Source organism: Solea solea, chromosome 8 (assembly GCF_958295425.1).
Source record: "Solea solea chromosome 8, fSolSol10.1, whole genome shotgun sequence".
Classification (NCBI taxonomy): domain Eukaryota; kingdom Metazoa; phylum Chordata; class Actinopteri; order Pleuronectiformes; family Soleidae; genus Solea; species Solea solea.
The window spans coordinates 12,554,467-12,573,335 of record NC_081141.1 but is presented as its reverse complement, the minus strand read 5'-3'; the positions used below and the strand labels follow the sequence as shown (position 1 = coordinate 12,573,335).

At 38.9% G+C, this 18,869-nt stretch overlaps 1 protein-coding gene across 43 annotated transcripts in view; it reads left to right on the top strand.

Moving 5' to 3' along the window:
• camk2b1 (calcium/calmodulin-dependent protein kinase (CaM kinase) II beta 1) overlaps positions 1 to 18,869 on the top strand; it is a 64,984-nt gene that overhangs the window by 8,116 nt on the left and 37,999 nt on the right. For 23 of the 43 annotated variants that reach the window (XM_058635680.1, XM_058635672.1, XM_058635677.1 and 20 more), the window contains exons 3-6: positions 6,227 to 6,286; positions 7,101 to 7,155; positions 7,559 to 7,624; positions 13,497 to 13,569. In XM_058635680.1, coding sequence (XP_058491663.1) covers positions 6,227 to 6,286; positions 7,101 to 7,155; positions 7,559 to 7,624; positions 13,497 to 13,569 — 254 coding nt within the window. Of the gene's footprint in view, positions 1 to 6,226; positions 6,287 to 7,100; positions 7,156 to 7,558; positions 7,625 to 13,496; positions 13,570 to 17,071; positions 17,145 to 18,869 lie in introns of those variants that run through there. The other 20 variants (XM_058635699.1, XM_058635675.1, XM_058635691.1 and 17 more) reach the window with 2 other exon arrangements.

Sequence of the window (18,869 nt, the reverse complement as noted above, 5' to 3'; positions counted from 1 at the left end):
TTATATTAATTATTAAAACACTAGCTCTGTACTATATTTTAAATTATTTGCATGCCGTGATGTGATTATGTAATGTGGTAATCAAGACTCTTGAATCCTGGCGGACGTATCGATTGGATTTCACACAACCAACCTTATATGTTGTAATGCACGCTCAGAATTACATTTCAGCATAATATTTCCAGCTATTGTTAATGTTTGTTGTCCTTCACACAAACACCTAAGGTGCCAGTTTCAACATTCTTTCTTATGACCAAGAAATATAAAATGCATTTCATAATTATATGACATTTTTCTTAAATTGGTCTGTAAAGGATGTAAAAATGCTTAGTTTTTTTGTGCCACAAAATATTTTCAAAGCAGTTTGTAATTGTCTGGACATTTGATGTGTGCCTGTAGCAAGTTGCAGATCTTTTTTTATTATTATTATTATTATTATTTATATCAAAACAAAAAAATAAAATAGAAACAGGCATTGACAAACTAATTGTCATATCATGTTGGCAGCAGTGATTTCAGTCTTGTCATATTTTTACAATGTGAGTGCAAAGACTATTTAACACTTAATCCCAGTGAGTGGTGTGATGAGTTGTAAAAATGATCTCTCTCACACACACACACGGATAAATAAATCATCTATAGGTTGTGCTATTATTGTACCTATACATTTGACTCCATATGATTTATCAGGGATTGCAGCTGCCTGCAGCTTCTCACTATATTTCTGAGCCAGGGCATAATCTCCCTGCTTCAGCATTTGATAGGTGAACTAATCTGTCCTGACTGAATGGTGTTTGAGGCTTGTGTTGTGCTCCTTACTAATGTATGTGCCATGTTCTGTGAAACGGCAGAGCCGCTGCATACTACTTCTACTCCAGGTCCTATTTATAACTCCATGACCTATCTAATATAGGCTGCTACAGCCAGGTTTTATGGCAGTCGCAGTGACTCGCTCTTTTACTGAGGATTTGGCTGAAGTGGTTTTGAATGTTTCAATGTCTCTCTGGCTGCAGGTAGGGTCTGTGAACATCCAGCCCTGTTTGCAGCAACTTAAGAGGAGCATTTGTTTAGAGCTGGCAGATGGAGATGGTAGCTGAGAGGAGGGAAGGGTCATGTGAAAGAAGGCACCCCAGGCGCTTGGCAGCTGAGGGCCATGTGCCTACATGCCTTTAGCATGGGACTCTCATCTGACTCTCTTTCTGTCTGTCTGACACACACGCACACACACACGCACACGCACACGCACGCACACACACACATTCAGAGTTAGGGCTAGTACAATATCATCTTGTCATGATTCGATTGTATCATGATATTTCGGTGCTGATTTGATCTGTGTTGTGATTGTGATTTATTGGGATTCTACAAGTGTTGTAATGCCATAGTATTATTGTATTTATTATATTTGTGCTTTTCTTTTCTTCCTTAAATCAAAATGATATGATAAAATCATACAGTGGCACATACAATAGAATGTTTTTTTTTTTTTTTTTTAACATTTATCTGCCCCTGCTATAATCAGGCAAGTAGCTAAGAAATTAAAAGAGCCTCTCAAAACAGAACAGAGCACAAATGTGAGCCTTCAAATTTACATGCTTCAAATGAAACTGAAAGATGTTGTATTTTCAAATCTCTGGATTGTGGAGTTTGAGGTAAATTGCCAACTGCTACTTTTAGCTGTTTCTGTTCATCAGGCTTGTAGAAATATCACGATTCTGGGAGAGAAAACAACTTTGGAAATAGTCTTTTAAAAAAATTAAGATTCAGACAGCAACAGCAGAGGAGATGAGAGGCTCAATTACACATTTACTCTATTGGTTATACAAAAAAACAGAGAAGTTATTGAATGATGCAGTCAAAAGTCATAAAATCCCACTTTGTAATGAACTTGAGCAAATGCATCTGTTGTGTGTCACTGAAAGGGAAGCAGATTGAGGAAGGTAACAGATGTACGTATACGATAACATACATTCTCCTCTGTTTTTATTATTTATATTAGCACCCTGCTAACAACCACCCCCACGCACACCCACAATCCATCGTTCTTATGCAGCTGCCAAACGGTTGATGCCAATCCAACACATGTCTACGGGAAATGTAGGGCAGGTCTGTTGGACAGGGCTTCCAGCCAATCACAGAGCTTATTTATTGGCACTGACCTCAGGACAGGAGATGCCAGAGGTTGAAGTGTGGCCCTTTTTAATTTATCATGACAGAGTGGCTATGCTTATGAGGGTCTACACATGCTTTATTTTTGTGTGTATGTCTGTCTGCTTGTATTTGTTACCTCTGTAAGACTTTTTCTGGCTTGAATACTGATCATGTTGGGGGCAGTAGTCCTCAAAGGGACCAAAATCTGGTCCTAATGAGGAAGAACCTTATTCCTGAGGATCTGGATTAGTTTAGGTCTGAATTCTGGTTAGGTTAAAGTTACGATAAAGTTTTTTAGGCTATCCAAATCAATGGATGTCAACATAGTGTCCTAAGAAGAATACTCTAGCTAATGTGTGTGTGTGTGTGTGTGTGTGTGTACGTGTGTACGTGCGTGTAAGGAATTCACCTGCAATGCAGTTGCAGTGATCTGACCTTGTTTTTACGTTTCAAAGTCAAATAATCAGGACAGATGTGGGCACCTGTGCCAGGTGCTCACCAGGTGCTCACATCCAATGTGTTTGGGAGGGTTTATAAGCAGAAAGTAAATGCACTTCTCATAACCATGTTTGTAATCGTATGAAATTGCTCTAAAAAGTTGTTGGGCTTTCGTAGCCCTGTAATAAGCCTTTTACATGTTCTTAAGATAAGGGCCTTTCTAAGTGTGAGCTCATAATGCCAATGATGGTGAAGGCTTTCACCCAAAACCTGTATAAAACAATGAAAAAGAAATAGTCAATGGCAGAGAGAGTGGTGAAAGTGTTAACATACTTTCTGGAATCTGAAGGCCATCGTAGTTCACTGACACGCTTAAGAAACGGAGGAGACCTCTGTTATACTCTTGAAAATGATCATTAGATTAGTGACAATTACTCATTAGTTTATTATTGAGCCCCATGAAATCAGCTGTAATTATACATATGAATAGAACTGATTGTATCAAGCAACCCTCATGACCCCAAATCATTTTTTATTTTATTTTATTTTATATAATTACTGTACATTATGTTATATAATTTCTTTCCATGGAAACATAACTCAGGATTTTATTATAAAATAACTCAGTCTGTCATGTCATTACTGCAAAATGTAAAGGACACAGCAAGCCTCATATACTTAGACTTATACATGGCTGTCTGCTGACCTCCGTGCAGTTTGTACCTCAACAATTCTCCAGCTGGTGAGAGTTTTGCTCATGCTGTGTGTCTAATATTCAGAACATTGTGGTTTTCATATCTTGCTGCCTTTGCAGCTCTTTTACATCTCATCTCCTGGGACCTCAGTCCTCACTGGTGCTGATTATTCCTCTCCTTCCCTCTCTCTGCTCTTCCAACACGCACTGCAGATTAACGAAGACATCAACTGAATGCTTTCCTCGGGTTTTCTTGAGTCTCACTGAACACTCAGTGCTTCTGTGTTCATCCGGACCACATATCTCCACCTGTCTTTTTTCTCCTTCTCACCTCTCATTTCCCTCAGGACCAATCCTCCTCTCCCTTTCCCCCCTTTCTACTCTCATTTCTTATTTACCTTGCTGCATCAGAAACAATGGATTTGGTGTGTGACTGACCACCATTACTACTTCCACGATGGTAGTGACATTGACGCATTCTCCAGCGGTCAATCTCTGTGTCTCTCTCTATGTTTTCACCAACCACTACCCCAATTTTATTGTCCGTATAAACCCAAAGATAATTCTGATAGGCTCCCCTTTTTTTGAGAGCTACAGCTGTGGGAACACCAGATATGGTGCCTTAGAGTGGATCTTCTTTACAAAACCTTGTATGAGTGACCTGCCATTGTAAGGTCATCGGTCTGTCACAGTGTTGACTGAAGGTTTATCTGCCATTGATCCAGTCGCCTGATAAAGTTGGGATAAAGGACCTAAATAGCAATGTTTTTTTGTAACAGAGGAGGGGCTGTTGTTCAGTCATCTCCAGCTATAAATCCCAAGACAAGTACTCTATAATTCATTTGGTTTTCTAACCCCAAAGGATTTAAAATAAGGCAAGGATAGAAAATGATCTACAGTGTAATATAAAAGTGGTAAAAGCGTTATTGAAACATTAATGAAATCTTTATGGCTTTATGCCTTTAAAGTCAATCAAGAGAACAATAGAAAATGACAATCAATTCCCTCCTTAATTTGATGTTATGGACAGAAGTCGATCATTTTCACCGTCTCATCCAACAATTTGACTTCCTCTTGAGCCTCGAGTCATACAGTCCTAAAAGGACGTGTAGATAACAAAGGCTCAGTCTTGCCATCTGGTAGACTAAGCTAAGATGAACCACAGCACTAATTCTGAGCCAATTCTGGACTGAAGAGTAATGTTAGCAGATGCCACTGACAGAATGAAATGTGCACGGGACATTTTTTCCGCTGTTTGACGTTGTACTATGATGGATGACATGTCTGGAATTGTATGCCACAAGCAGCCAGTTAGTCATTTTTTAAAATGAGGTATAAAGTCAATTAGCTGGAGGAAAATTAAAAAGCGATCCTTCACAGTTAATAGCATTGCGATACCAATTAATGATATCTCTTTCCCAGTGATTACCCAGTGAACTTCTTCAAGATGTCGGGGCAAGAATATAAACATAAGATAATCAGGTGGTTGTTGATAAACAGCATCTAAAGCTAAAATAAGAACCATGCATTACTTACATTCACCACCTTTGCACTTTTCCTCCTTCCTGCCTCCTGCTCATCCCCTCTTCTTCAGCACTCTTCCACTCCGCCTCGCTCCTCTCATCTTCTAAGACTATAATTACTGGGCTTACACCTCACTGTCAACTCCTCACTGCCAGCGTGACTGTGTGTGTTTTGTGTGCCTGCACTTGCTGTATGTGTGTGTTTTGAAGCTCAGACAACTTGAGTACACAAGTGTGGGTGAACACTTACAGTTGTTGTATATACATGCAGTGATGTCCTCCTCCTCCCCCGTGTTAGGATTTGGGCTAATCATGTTGCTAGTTGAGAGCAGACACATACAAAATGATTTATCAAGTTATTTTATGGTAGAGTAGATAGAAGTTGACTTTATTTTTCAGAAACAAATTATTTGTACTTTCACCTGAAAACATAATGAACATTAGAAACATGGGCTGCTGAAAAACTAGTTCATACATTTTTTTTAACATCTAGATTGAATCCTACTGAATGCTGCAACACAAGTTCTGACAGGAATTGAAAGAGACACCATATCTGGCTCCTGTTGTCGAAAAACTTGTTTAAACTTGTTTAATTCATTTAAGAAATCACTAAAATCTATATATGCACTATACTTAGTTAATTATTGTCTCATTTTAGATGTATGTGATTTCCATCCGACTTGTGAAATGGCATATTGGTAAAAAGGGTTGCTGCAGTATTTGATCATGAAGAAAGTAATTTTTCAGTCAGCTTTCAACTTTTCTCCTCTCTGTCTGTGTGATACTGAATGTTGTGATTTGGCACTATACAAATTGTCTGTATCATTTGCATTTAATAGAAAAAAGAATGTATTTAAACAGTTTGTCTACACTTGCTGCATTATAGCTATGAATATCACACTAAATGCTCATAAATTTGAACAATTTACCTTAAAAAAACATGTCTGGGATTGGATTATATAACTTGTTTTACTGTATGCTCAATAGCACTACTACTGAAAGATGTAGCACTCAAACTATTTAACAGTTAGTATATTGTTTATCCGTTAGTAATGTTTTGTCCCCGTGTTAATGCCCAAACCTCATCCCAGTAAATTCATTTAATAAATGTATTTTCTTTAATCTGATTCTCTGTATATCCATCAGAGAAGAATTACCATGTCAAAATCTGTAGAGGCAAGTCAATCTTATTATGTTTTTTTTTCATGTCCAACTAGGTAGATTTATGTCTCATCTTGGATGCTTCTGACTTTCAACCAGACTTTTAAAATGACCATCATAAAAGACCGACCCATAGATGATGAGTTGCTACAGTATTTGATCATGAAGAAACAATCATTTTTTCAGTCAGATTTTAGGAATTGCTCCTTATTTTCTCAACCGTCCTCCTCTCATACTTCTTGTCTCTGTTGCCCCTCAGATCACCAGAAGCTGGAGCGAGAGGCTCGAATTTGTCGCCTGCTGAAACACCCCAACATTGGTGAGGAAACCTCTTGCTTCTTTTTTACCATCAGTCTCAGTTTCACAAAGTTTGTTTTGTAAGTAAGTAATTAATGTTTGCAGTTTTAATGTGAGATGATGCTATCCTGTTAATGTGAATTTAGTTTAGAATTAGTATTGACCCTCATTGTTCTTGTTCTCATGACACTGAAGGATAAGGTTCTTCTGACTACCTCTGCATGATGAAGATGATTAACACTCTCTGGTTAATATTTTAATGGTATTCCCAGACATCATCTTCATCGTGACAAAAAACCCCTAAAGAGGGTCAATAGTAAATCTAAACTTCATCAAATTCACAGTAACAGAATTACATCCGTGACCAGTCCTGCTTTAATCTGAGCCAAAGACCCTCCTACCATAGGACACAGACATAAATGTGCAAATAAATCCATAAAGGAATACAAAATTGAAATGAATGAATAAATAAATAAAATGATTATTTTATTTAATTCTGTATGTATTTATTCTTTTTATTTATTCATGTATGTATGTCTGTAGTTTATTTATTTATAGAGTTGCCATTATGTCCTCCATTATAGTGCATGATGTTAGTCATAATTATCATGACGCCCTGTTGTTTTTTTTCTCCCTCTTTATCACTCTTTTTGCTTTTTTTAAATTCCTCCTAGTTAAAATGCAGCAGTGTTTTACTGAATTATGCAGAAATTGTCACGTAGAAGCTGGGTGTATTTTCCAAAACCTGGGATCCAGCAATAAAGAGACAAAGGACTGAAATTGAAACATGTTAACAGTAATAATACAAAACAATCTGTTCAATCTTTCTCTTGCAGTTCGTCTTCATGACAGTATATCAGAGGAGGGCTTCCACTACCTCCTGTTTGACTTGTAAGTTCTCCTCTCCTCTCTTTATCTCCCTTCCCACAACCCCCATTCCTTTCCTCCATAAACAATTACATAAGTCTCTCTCCTATATTTGCCCCCTCCACCAACCACCCACGTTACCCACATCCATCTTTCGGCAATCCCTGCTAGTTTCCATGGTAGCAGTGTGGCAGGGAGGGAGCGAAAGAGAAGATGGGGGGTGAGGGTGGGTAGGTGCAGGGTGCAGAAAACAGGATATGAAGATGGCATCCTTGTGTTGCTTCTATTGCCCCCCTCACCCCCTTCCTTCCAGTTCAAGCATCCATCTGTAACTAACTAACTAACTGTGTGTGTGTGTGTGTGTGTGTGTGTGTGTGTGTGTGTGTGTGTGTGTGTGTGTGTGTGCGTGCGTGTGTGTGTGTCATAGGGTGACCGGAGGTGAACTGTTTGAGGACATCGTGGCCAGAGAGTATTACAGTGAGGCAGATGCCAGGTAGGCGCGCACACCTTTACTCCTGTATCTGTCGATGTGCTTTTCTCTTTGTCCTTCAAATGTTCTGTGTGTGTCCTCTGTTCTTGTTCCGCTTTTCTTTCCTCACTCTCTTTACTCTTTGCCTCTCCTCCTCACTTCCCCTTGTCTTTTTACATCCTGCTGTACTCTCCGTTCTTTTCCTCTGTTTCTGCTTCTCACTTTGTTTCACAGCAGATTTTATGATTAATTTCCTCTTGACTTTTGCACCTCTTCACATTTGTTTTTCCCCCCTGTACCATTTCTGTTTCTTTTTCTTATCTCTCCTGAAAGCTGGTTTCCTTTCTCTTTTTCTCACTGACTTAACCCTATCTTTTCATTGCCATATGCTACAACATTCACACCTCTTCCTCACCTGTCCAGTGCGTATGCCTTTACATCAGTACCATAGTACTTTACCTCACACACTGACACAAGAGATACTTGTATGTTTGTCTAATTTCTTTCAAGACACCAAATTAAAAATCAGGTTTTGAATGTTGTGGAGTTTATTTTGAACTTAAAGCCCAATTTAAGTAAAAGTAAGTAGTTAATTCAAAGTAAGTTCAGCTTGTTGTATTACTTTTAATAAACCAGAAAGTGTTTTTGTTCACTGACATTATGTTTAAAGGTATGTTTTTATTTGTGATGTTCCCCTGAAGGGTAAAGTTTCAACAAAATCATAAAGGTCACAAACCAAATGTTCTAAATGATCCATGTTATTGTGGCTGGTGCAGCTGGTCCTATATTGTTATGCTGCCTTTTTATTTTTCCCTTCTTGTGTTTTCCCTTGCACCAAAAAATAGGGTTTAAAAACAGAACAAAAAAACACTATCTTACTATCTGTTTCATCCCCTTCACCACCTCCTCCCATGTTGTTTTATATCACACTCCCACCACCCATGCTGACTCATCCTCAAAACCACACGCACACACACAGAGCTCACACTGGTCAAACAGATAATAGAGTAGTGAGGGGTGGATGACAGACAGTAAGCCTTGAAAAAGACTGAGAGAGGTACTTGAAAATGACAGTTGTAATGTGGGCGTTCGTCCATTCAGCAGTAGTTAAACATGGAATTGAATAGTAAGAGAAAATCCTGAACACCGAGCAGAAGTTTCAACTACTTTAATTGTGCACATTAAGTCACTTAAAAACAGCTCAGAGCTTTGCTTTGTGTCAATCCAATGAGCTCCATCACCTATTACAAAAGTAAATGGACTGTAACTAGTGATTTTCTAGTCTTAATGACCACTCACAGGGCTTTACACTTTATTTTAGTAATTCAAATGCAGCTGCATATAGCTTGCTTGTGGTTTTCAAAAGTGATGTATGTGTGTGTGTGTGTGTGTGTGTGTGTGTGTGTGTGTGTGTGTTAATATATACTGTATATTGCCACTAGGATTAATCTAAAACATAGAGTATACACAGTAAAAAAATATTCAGAAAAATCTTTGTTTCACTGAATGACAGTCACTGCCTCGCAGCTGCAACAATGGGTGGTGCGGCGGCCGACCTGTCTGTTAGTGAAAAGGTCATCTCCACCACTCTTTTTCTTCTCTTTAATACAAAAATGCAAACCCTTTCTACTAGAAAAGAAAATTATGACTGCTTGGGTGTATAAATATGATGTTTAAATAACACAGTCCACTCTCATGACATTTTAAAACCATTTCAGTGATTATATTTCATTATTTCAAATGCATTTGCTCCCTTTCTAGACACGGAAAGATACAGAGTTAAAAATCAGAATCAGAATCGGAATACTTTATTAATCCCTGGGGGGAAATTGTTTTTGTTCCAGATGCTCTGTGCAAAGTGAAATAGAAATACAGCAGTGGAAACAAGGCATAATATATGGATATACATAAACAGTAAAATAGGCAGATGAAATAAAGATGGAATGAAATAAAATATTAAATAAAAAATAAAAAAACAATAATGATAATACAATAATAAAGTAGAGAATCTGGAAATATATACAATTTACAAATAGTTAGCAATGAAGTGAGGATGAGTATAGTTTGTCTGATCATCAGAGGGAGGAGTTGTACAGTTTAATGGCCACAGGCAGAAATGCAAAAAATTATATTTTTTGCACTTATGTCATGACTTAAAAACAAGTTGAATCAATGACAATACGATTGCACAATGGATGGGAAATCCCTCACCAAACAGAGCTTTTGGTTAAATGTGTTAAGTGATGGTGACAGCTTTATCTAAATCAGCCAGAGAGAACTATTGTCAATAAATCTGACTTTTATTCACTCGCACATTCTGATGAATGACTCAGACTGTTTCACCAAGGTCAGACTGGCAGCCTCATGTACTACAATATAGCAGATGCAAAATCGTTTTAGTGATTCTTATCTACCCACACAAATGAGTCAGTACATTTCTCCTTCAAAAGAGAAACACGGAGAGATGTTGTGTATGTGTTTGTAAATTAAGAATAGTCAATTAAAATATCCGTTGTAGCTGTTTAGATTTAAGTTCCACATGAACAATGACAATCTTTACTCAATCTCAACCCACAGTGACATCATACTTTGGTTTGTGATTGTTGTTTTGACATCTTTTTGCTAGTGTGTAAACGCATTGGGTTGATAAGTTAGAGGTGAAACCTTAGCCACACTATGCTTTATCCAGTTTGAGTCTAAATGGGACCATAATTGAAAATGTTTCCTGATGTTAAAAATCAAGTGAAACATAGGGTAATTTTCTGAAAGACTTGCTGTGGCTTCACTTTCTTGACCCAGGATGATTATATGTCCATTTTAATCTGTATTATTTTCCGGATAAACAGTTAACGCATTATGGTCTTGAAATTAAAGCTCTGCTATTGTGGACCCCAGGAAGTGTAGTTTAATTAAGTATGATCCCCATTAGCCATCACACAATAGGCATCAGCCTAACTATAATCTACGGGATTTTTATGCTTTGCTGCATCTTGACAGAGAAGCTGCAACAGATTTGTTTTTTCTCCTGTGGTTTTGTAGACACAACATATACATGTATATACGCACGCACAAGACACATATAGACTGCAAATGATATCCAGCTCTTTATCCTATCGTCTGAATGTCAGTCATCCAGGCCAGTCCCCCCTCTCTCCACCCTCACTCCCTTTGGAGATCAGCAAGAAGTGGGACTTTAATTAGCTACAGTAATTAGTCTCTCTCTCTCTCTCTCTCTCTCTCTCTCTCTCTCTCTCTCTCTCTCTCCCTCTCCCTCTCTCTCTCTAACACTCTCACACTCTCACACTCACTCACACTCGTGTGCACCTACAGATAACTCCTCTGCATCACACCATGTCACCCTCTGTCACAACCGACCAGAGTCTCTTCAGCAACTTGTGTGGATATCTGAACAAGGAGTTGTATTGTCCAGCCCCAGATCTCAAAGATGCTTTTAGATGCTTTTTTGCAGCAGATTTCACCTCCTGATATAGTCACCATCTCAACAGAAGCTTGATGTACCTATCAGCATCATAATGTCATCATCCCGTGTTAAATATTTATAAAAAAATACCTGCATCAGATTAAATTCTGTGATGCACTGCAGTGAATGGTTAATCATGTTATTTATAGTGAAGAATTGTAACAGATTATCTTGTTTTTAATCTTACAGAATCAAAACCTCAGAAAAACTGAATTGGCCTGTTGTGATTCGTCTTTATAGAAAACCTATAATGACGTGAGAGGTCGAGAGCACGATAAGTTGTTCTTTAATCGCATTGGAAGAAAATAGAAAAATCTATTTGTGATGGGTGTGTTCATTCTGTCACCACACATTATTAAATGTATGGGGAACTCTGGAAATGTTAGGTGCACCATTGTGACCAAAGAAAAAGTCTATCGCACTCTTAAGGTTTTTTTTGTTGCACTTTTTGTTGCACTCTAGAGCCCTGACTGCTGAATGCTGAGCAGGTCCCATTTGTGACCATAGTGATGAGGGTTGCACTTTTATTCCTCCCTCTTTGCGAGTTCATAACACAGACCTTGACAAGTCCTTTGGAATGATATAATGGTTTTGGACAGTGAGACAGTGAAGGTGTGTGGAGATGCACTCCCATTTCTAAATTTTTCTTGTACTTTTATCTGTTGCATAAAGTGCTCATGCTCAAGGCACATTACGACTTTTCTGTTTGTTACCACAGGCAAATCTTTACAATCAGGTTAAGACTAGATGCATAAAAAACATGTTTGTTTACCCATGATATGTTGAGAATGGGTGGAAAGAGTTTCTTGTTATTTCCTCAAGGAGGCTCTGAATTCCAGGGTAATGTTTATTTCTGATAGGTGCAGGTGAACCTCTGCATCATTTGTGGACAATTATAATTTTTTTTGAATCTTTGCTGCCTAAAATCAGATAATATACTTGATTACCTGCACCTGGTTTTTCTCTTTCTTCCTTTGCATATTTTTTCTGTGATATTGTTCTGTCTTTTTGGAGTTTAGGTTAGGGTTAACCCAGTCCAAAGTAATGCAGATTGAAGTAAGGTCAATTGGCAAATTTAAAATCCCTCCAGGTGTGAATGGTTGTCTGTCTCCTGTTTGTTGGGCAAGTGATGGATAGGGTTCACCCTGTTTCTCACCCGATGTCAGCTGCAATGTCTCTGCAACCCTCAAAGGATAAGCATTAAAGATGATAGATGGATAGATGAATGGATGGATGGTTGTTTTAGTAGGTTTCATCCACCAGTTATGCAGTGTATGTGTCACTACAGTAGGGTAATCCGCTGAAACGCAATGGGATTTTATCTGGATCAAGTTTTTCTTTAATGGGTAATAGTTGCTGCTTTCAAATGATAGTTTGCCTCATTTTGTTTTTGTGAAGAATCATTAGAAGTAGTGTTGTTGTGGTTGAATATCAGTGGGAGGCCTTCACAACAAACGTGTATTGATGTTGATTAGAGACACATTTCAAGGTGTGTGTGTTTGTATGTGTATAAGTGTAATTCTTTTTAGATGCAAGCTCTCTCTATATATATATATATCGCTCTCTTTCTCTCTCTCTCTATCTCTTCCTCTCTCCCTCTCTCTCTCTCTCTCTCTCTCTCTCTCTCACACTCAGTAGACAATGTGTGGGTGTAGATCCTGCAGCCTGCCGGTCTCCTTGTGCCTGCCATTAGTCACATATTCTGCACATTATACCCTCTCATTACACCAAGCCTACACTACATATACACACACAAACAGACATGAGACATAGCAGAGTCAGGTAGGAATGTGTATCTCTTTATAGTGTACACACACACACTGCATTTTCCTGTTAGTAATGGAAAAATAGACTGGCATCAGCCCACTAGTCGTCTATGATTCAAACTCATCCCACATACATAAGTATTTTTTTTTCTTTGTTCATATCTCTTTTAGCTCTTCAAAACACTTCCTCTCCTCTCAGAATTGCTGTGATTTTTGTCTGGCAGATTGTTCTGCTGTAACTGCTGTTGTCTCTCATGGTTTTTTTTTTTGTTTTTTTTTTAAACAAGCAAAACAAAACATTTTTGCCTCCTCCACCCGCATCCACCCTTCCTTCGCTCCCCTTCCAATACCTCAATCTTCATCAGTCTTTCCCTCACTTCCTTCTACTTCTCCTCTTCTCTCTTCCACCTATACATCTGTCCTCCTTTCTTTTGACAAATCTTCTCTCTCTCTCTCTCTCTCTCTGTTTTATCTAATATGTAATGTTCTGATCCTGTTTCATCTTGTTCATCTGACCTGGTCATTACTCTGTTCACCTGGCATCTTGTCTCTTTCTCCTCCCCTCACTCCCTCACTGTATACGCCCCATGGTCCATCCCTCCTCTCACCCCCCACCCCCCCGTTTCTCCTCTCTGTTTTGTCTTCACAGTCACTGTATCCATCAGATTCTAGAAAGTGTCCATCACATTCACCAACATGACATAGTGCACAGGGACTTGAAGGTTAGTATATTTAGAGGAGCATTTGCATCCCTCACTCCCCCATCACCTGTCCTCTCCTCAAATCCTTTGCCTGCTTCCTTCTTTCCTCTGTCCATTCCTCCTCCTCTCCTCCTCCTTCCTTCCTTCGTCCTCCGTCTCGTCTGTTTGTGTTGTTCCTGTCAGTTGCTGGTCTCATGTCTGCCTGTCTGACTTGTCTCTTGGTATGCTCTTGAGTTTCTTTTATGCTTTTAAAAAAATTGTATTGTATTTTTTGTCAATTGAAAAGAACCTCTAGCCTCCCTCCTCCATCTGTCCACCCACTCGTCCTCTTCTCAGCCATTTTACAAACAGCTACATGACAATCGCTCCTGTTGCACTGTCTGACAATTAGATAAACAAAATAAATAAGCCACAGTAACACCCACCCACAGTAACATTCACTTATATTTACTGTGTTCTTTATTGATTTCCTTTCCCTCCCTGCACCTCCCCTCTCTCTCTCTCTCTCTCTCTGGCAGCACAACATTTTATTTTATTATATTGATCCCTCTATTTTCAGGACAGCCTCACTTAACATCATGTGTGTCTTAATAGCGCAGAGCACAAGCTTAAGAAAAACAAGACCAGCGATGCATTTAAAACAAATACGATGTCTTTTGATAATCTTTAAAAAGCCTCTTTCTGAATCTGTTGTTTGTGTAAAGATGTTTTTGTCTTCAGTCCTGAATTATACCTCAGAATAGTCAGTTACACAGGATGTTGTTGTCTTTCTACTCATAAATCATAAATCCAAGACTTCCCCTTTTAGCTGAAATAAGTCCTTTTTTAATAAATACCCTTAAACCAGGAAACCCAATTAAACAGACTATTTTCAGGCAGTTGACAAAATGTATTGTATTGCCTTTGTCATTTATCTCCAGGTTGTCTTTATTAATTTTAAGCTATTTTTTTTAAACCAACAAGGCTTTATTACCATCTAACTGGTAAAATCAAATAAACCAACTTTTATCTGCAACTACTGGGAATCCATGCACTTTTACACAATTTTACAAATGTCATGGTAGCATATGTTTTGGTTAAAATACAGTTTTGTGGCACGTTTGTTTACTAAAATCACAATAAAATACTGCATTATTGTTATTACAAGGACATATTTGTATGATGTATGATGACACATTGTAGTTGTTGATTACAGAACAAATGCTTTATGTGGTAAAAGTTGGGACTGAACAAATTATCCTTAACTAGGGCTGTGTAATAATTAAATAATTATTTATTGTGATATAATTTTCTTCAATATCAATATAACAACGGTTCAGTATATATAACAGTTTAATGTTAATGCTTTGTGCAAACACTTTGACATACAGTATTTGCCCAACAGCTGAAGTTGTAGGGGAGGATGGACGCACACACACGCACTGAACAGCATGTGTATCCACACACTCACACAGACACATTTCATCGATGGAAGTCATTAGAGCCTGGACCGCACATTTACAGACACATGTGGTCACTCAACACACTCGACTGAGAGCATCTGTGCTGTAGATGTGACCTGCCTAGTATTTATTCATCAAGAGACCTTTAGAAACAAGACACAGGGCTCTTAATTTATAGCTCTGAACTTTAACTTTACAGCCATGCCAGTCCATCTCTCTCTCTGTCTCTCTCTCACTATCTCTTGCTCTCTCTCTCTCGCCCTCACATTGCTCTCTCTCTATTTCTGTTTCTCTATGTTTCTCTTCCTCTCTCTCGTTTCTTTCATTTTATAATCTTTTGTGGACTGGCCAAACTACTACATTAATGAAGCCTGTTAAGGCAAAGCAACTCTTAAGCCTCTGTATTTTTGTTTGAGGGAACTGCTTCCTATTATTTGGACTGCATTACCCATTTTAAACTTAAGTTATCATATATCACATATAGCCCCTTTAAATGCCTTGTGTATGCTGCTGTTTGAACAAAACAAGACATTTGAAGATGTTGACTTCAGCACAGCAAAGCAACTCAAGATCAAACAATCCAATGTTTAACAAACTGTGCAAAGCTCTGGTGTTTACATGGAACATCAGATAACAGTCAAGACAACATACCATATAGTTTATTCACACACTTCTTACAAGTGTCCAAATACAAGGATGGTTTAGTTATTTCTTAAACAGAAGTGCCTAACTTAGCGTTGTTGGCTTTAAACAATCTGTATCATCATAGATCACATACACCTTTTACTTATTTAACACTCTCTGTCTCTCACCCACACACTTGATGCTGAGCCCCTGGTCAATTTGATTAATGACCTGTTTAGTTACCCTCAGCATAGCAGCAGATTTTCTCTTTCAGACTGAATTTGTTCAAATTTCTGTTTATCTGGCGACATTGCATTATTGGCTTTCCTTGGATGAGAAAGCTTCCTCTTCTGTAGTTGATTTTATTTTGTATAATTCATTAATTTTACAAAGTGACAGCTCAGAAATAAACAAACCCAACACATATTCTTTTTGCTGTCAGTTTGTAAAAATGAAAACCTCAGCATGGGTATTACTTTACTTGACTTTGTATGACAGACATTTGGAATCACAATGAAGAAATGAATACAAACTTTTTAAACATTTAGAACAATGGTGCCCAGATGTCACAAACAAACAAAACTCACTTTGAATGTTGAGTTTAGTTGAAGTCAGTGCACAGGAAGCAGACATGAAAGGTCAGACACTTATCCATGCAACTTGTGTGTTTGTATGTATGTGTGTGTGTTTGTTCAGTCCACATTTTTCATAGCCATCCCAAGGCAATGTTCATGGCCCTCTTGTACACATATACATCACTGTCTGTCTAATTGTACAGTGCATATACAGTATCTTCTTTTGTTTAGATATGTCATCTACTCACTTAACTCCTCAGTCAATCCTCAGTGTTCCTCACACACACACACACTGGAAAGCTAACTGACATTAATCACTGTTGTCAGGTCAGTCAATGCTGGTAGCAGTTATGATATTAATTCCAAAAACATCTTTAAAAATGTTATTAATTGCACATCGACTCAGTGACCCTCCTTCCCTGACCTCCTTAATCAATGTCCTCTGATGCCCTCACCAACATTCTCACACCCTCATGGAGGAAGGTGGTGTATCTAGTATCCACCTGCAACTGAATCAACAGTACCTCATAGCTAGATTGGTTAAATCTATATTGCACGAAAATTTAAATCTGGGCCAGAGTTGGTCACTGACCTAGTCTGTGTAGCAAACACTTCACTGATTAATTGGACACTATTTAAGTAAAACCAGTTTGGTTCCATTTTCCTTATCCCTGGTGGGTTGCAATTTGCTGTGGGACAAAAGTGAAAGTGTGATTTGACAGAAAAAAACGTTTGAATCCTGTCCTATACTGTCATACCTCCTCCCGCCCTTCCCCTCCCGTCCCACACCTCTGGCCTGTGCACGAGATTGTAGCGCTGCTCAGACTAACATGCGCCCCCTCGCCCCTTCCTCCTCCCCCTCCCCTTGGTGTTTGCATGCAGTCATTGCATCCAGCAGATCCTGGAGGCAGTGCTTCACTGCCATCAAATGGGCGTGGTGCACCGGGACCTGAAGGTGAGTGATGGGAGAATTGCCCCGCTGTCCCTTGAATGTGTGCTATTTTTGTTTGGGTGTGTTATTTATGTAGTCTGTGTACGTCTGATAAGTTGACAAGAAACTATCTATAATGTTGTTGACATAATGTCACTGTGAATGCCTGAGACAAACCACCCTAAAGGTTGGCCTTTCAAGCAGTCGATGACCATTCATTAGCCCTGTCGGACTGAGGTGTGTCGGTGTATGCCGTCAGAAGCCCTGCTGACGGCTTTTATGGCAGATGTAAAGTAGTGTTGCAGTCCATCAATAATAGAGATAAAAACGATTGGCTGTTTAGTTCCAGCCTATCAGAAGACAATAAGAGACAGAGAAATTACAAAGCAAATAAACAATTTTTACAACTTACTTGTTGCAGACACAACATGGCCATCTGGAGTGAGCCTCTTTGTTATTACTGAGTAACAAAATCAACAGATATCCACCTCAGCCGAATAAGGCTTCCACTTTTTCCTTTTTCAGTAACAAATACAGATTAATGCTTCTTGCTGGTAAGAAAAATTGTGTTCTCTAATTCAGGCCGAGGAAGTATGGGTTGGTAGCCCATTGTCTGTAGTCGATGTGGTGTGTGTGGGTGCAACCTTTTTCCCCAACACACGCTCATCTGAGGCAGTATTGTGGTTTGTTGACGTTCTTTGTCATTGGCCGTGCATTGGGGCAGTCGTGGACCTTGGACAGGGTTTTCAACCATTACATTCTCTCTGAATTCGGATGAAAATTCAGATTGCATGTCACTCATTCATTCATTTTCAACTGCTTTTTCCTCCCTGAGGCTCACGGAGGAAGATGACATGAGGTGGCTGGTTTCTGTAAAATAAAACTCTAGATGATACAGTTTAGCTGTACAAAGCCAAAGCTCCTCTCCCTTCTCATACTGTAGCTGCAGCAGCCCTCACAGCTTTGTTGCAGTCACCATGAGACTGTCAAATAGCTCCCCTGACCTTTCCCTGGCTCTCTGTTCTGCTATGTACAGTCTCCAACTCTATGCTGTCACCTTCTTCTGCTGTTGTGTAAACACCACCTCCCCCAGTCTAGGGAGATTTCAGGCATGCACTGCTGGTCATGCTGGCTGACCAATACCTCAGCTGTGTAACTCTTTTGGAACAGGATTTTTGTCGATGCATCTGTCTAAAAAGCCCCAAGAGGAAACTTAATCTGACCTCTACTTCATTCACTAGTTTGACAGCAACTAGCTCATGAGGCTATTGATTAACAAACCCCTTGTGTGTTTTTATTGCCTCCATTGGTCATATAATGACCCTCAGTGCTTCAAAAGTGACAGTTAATTTACTGTAAACCATGATCAATTGGCTCCAGATGTAGCATGCATTGATTTTGGCTTACTGTCTGGTAACATTAGGTCATTAGGTTGGAAACATTTGGAATGGCTTCTTGACTTTGGGATTGCTGATGTCTAGATAGACAGATGTCTTTTACACACTTCTATACAGTTCATACTATGTCATGCATTTCATATTACATTTTGCTCTTAATGATTTTACTGTGCTTGTGGGAATGTGTTCTATAAAACACAGATCCTGTTTGATTTTTGTGTGATTCCGGCTGTTTTCAGACCCTCTGCTGTCTTGTCTTGTACCTGGTATAGTGTTTTTTGTGAGCATGCCTATATGCCTATAGTGCACATCTTCCATGCAAATGTCAGACCCAGCATTCCAGCAAAGACAT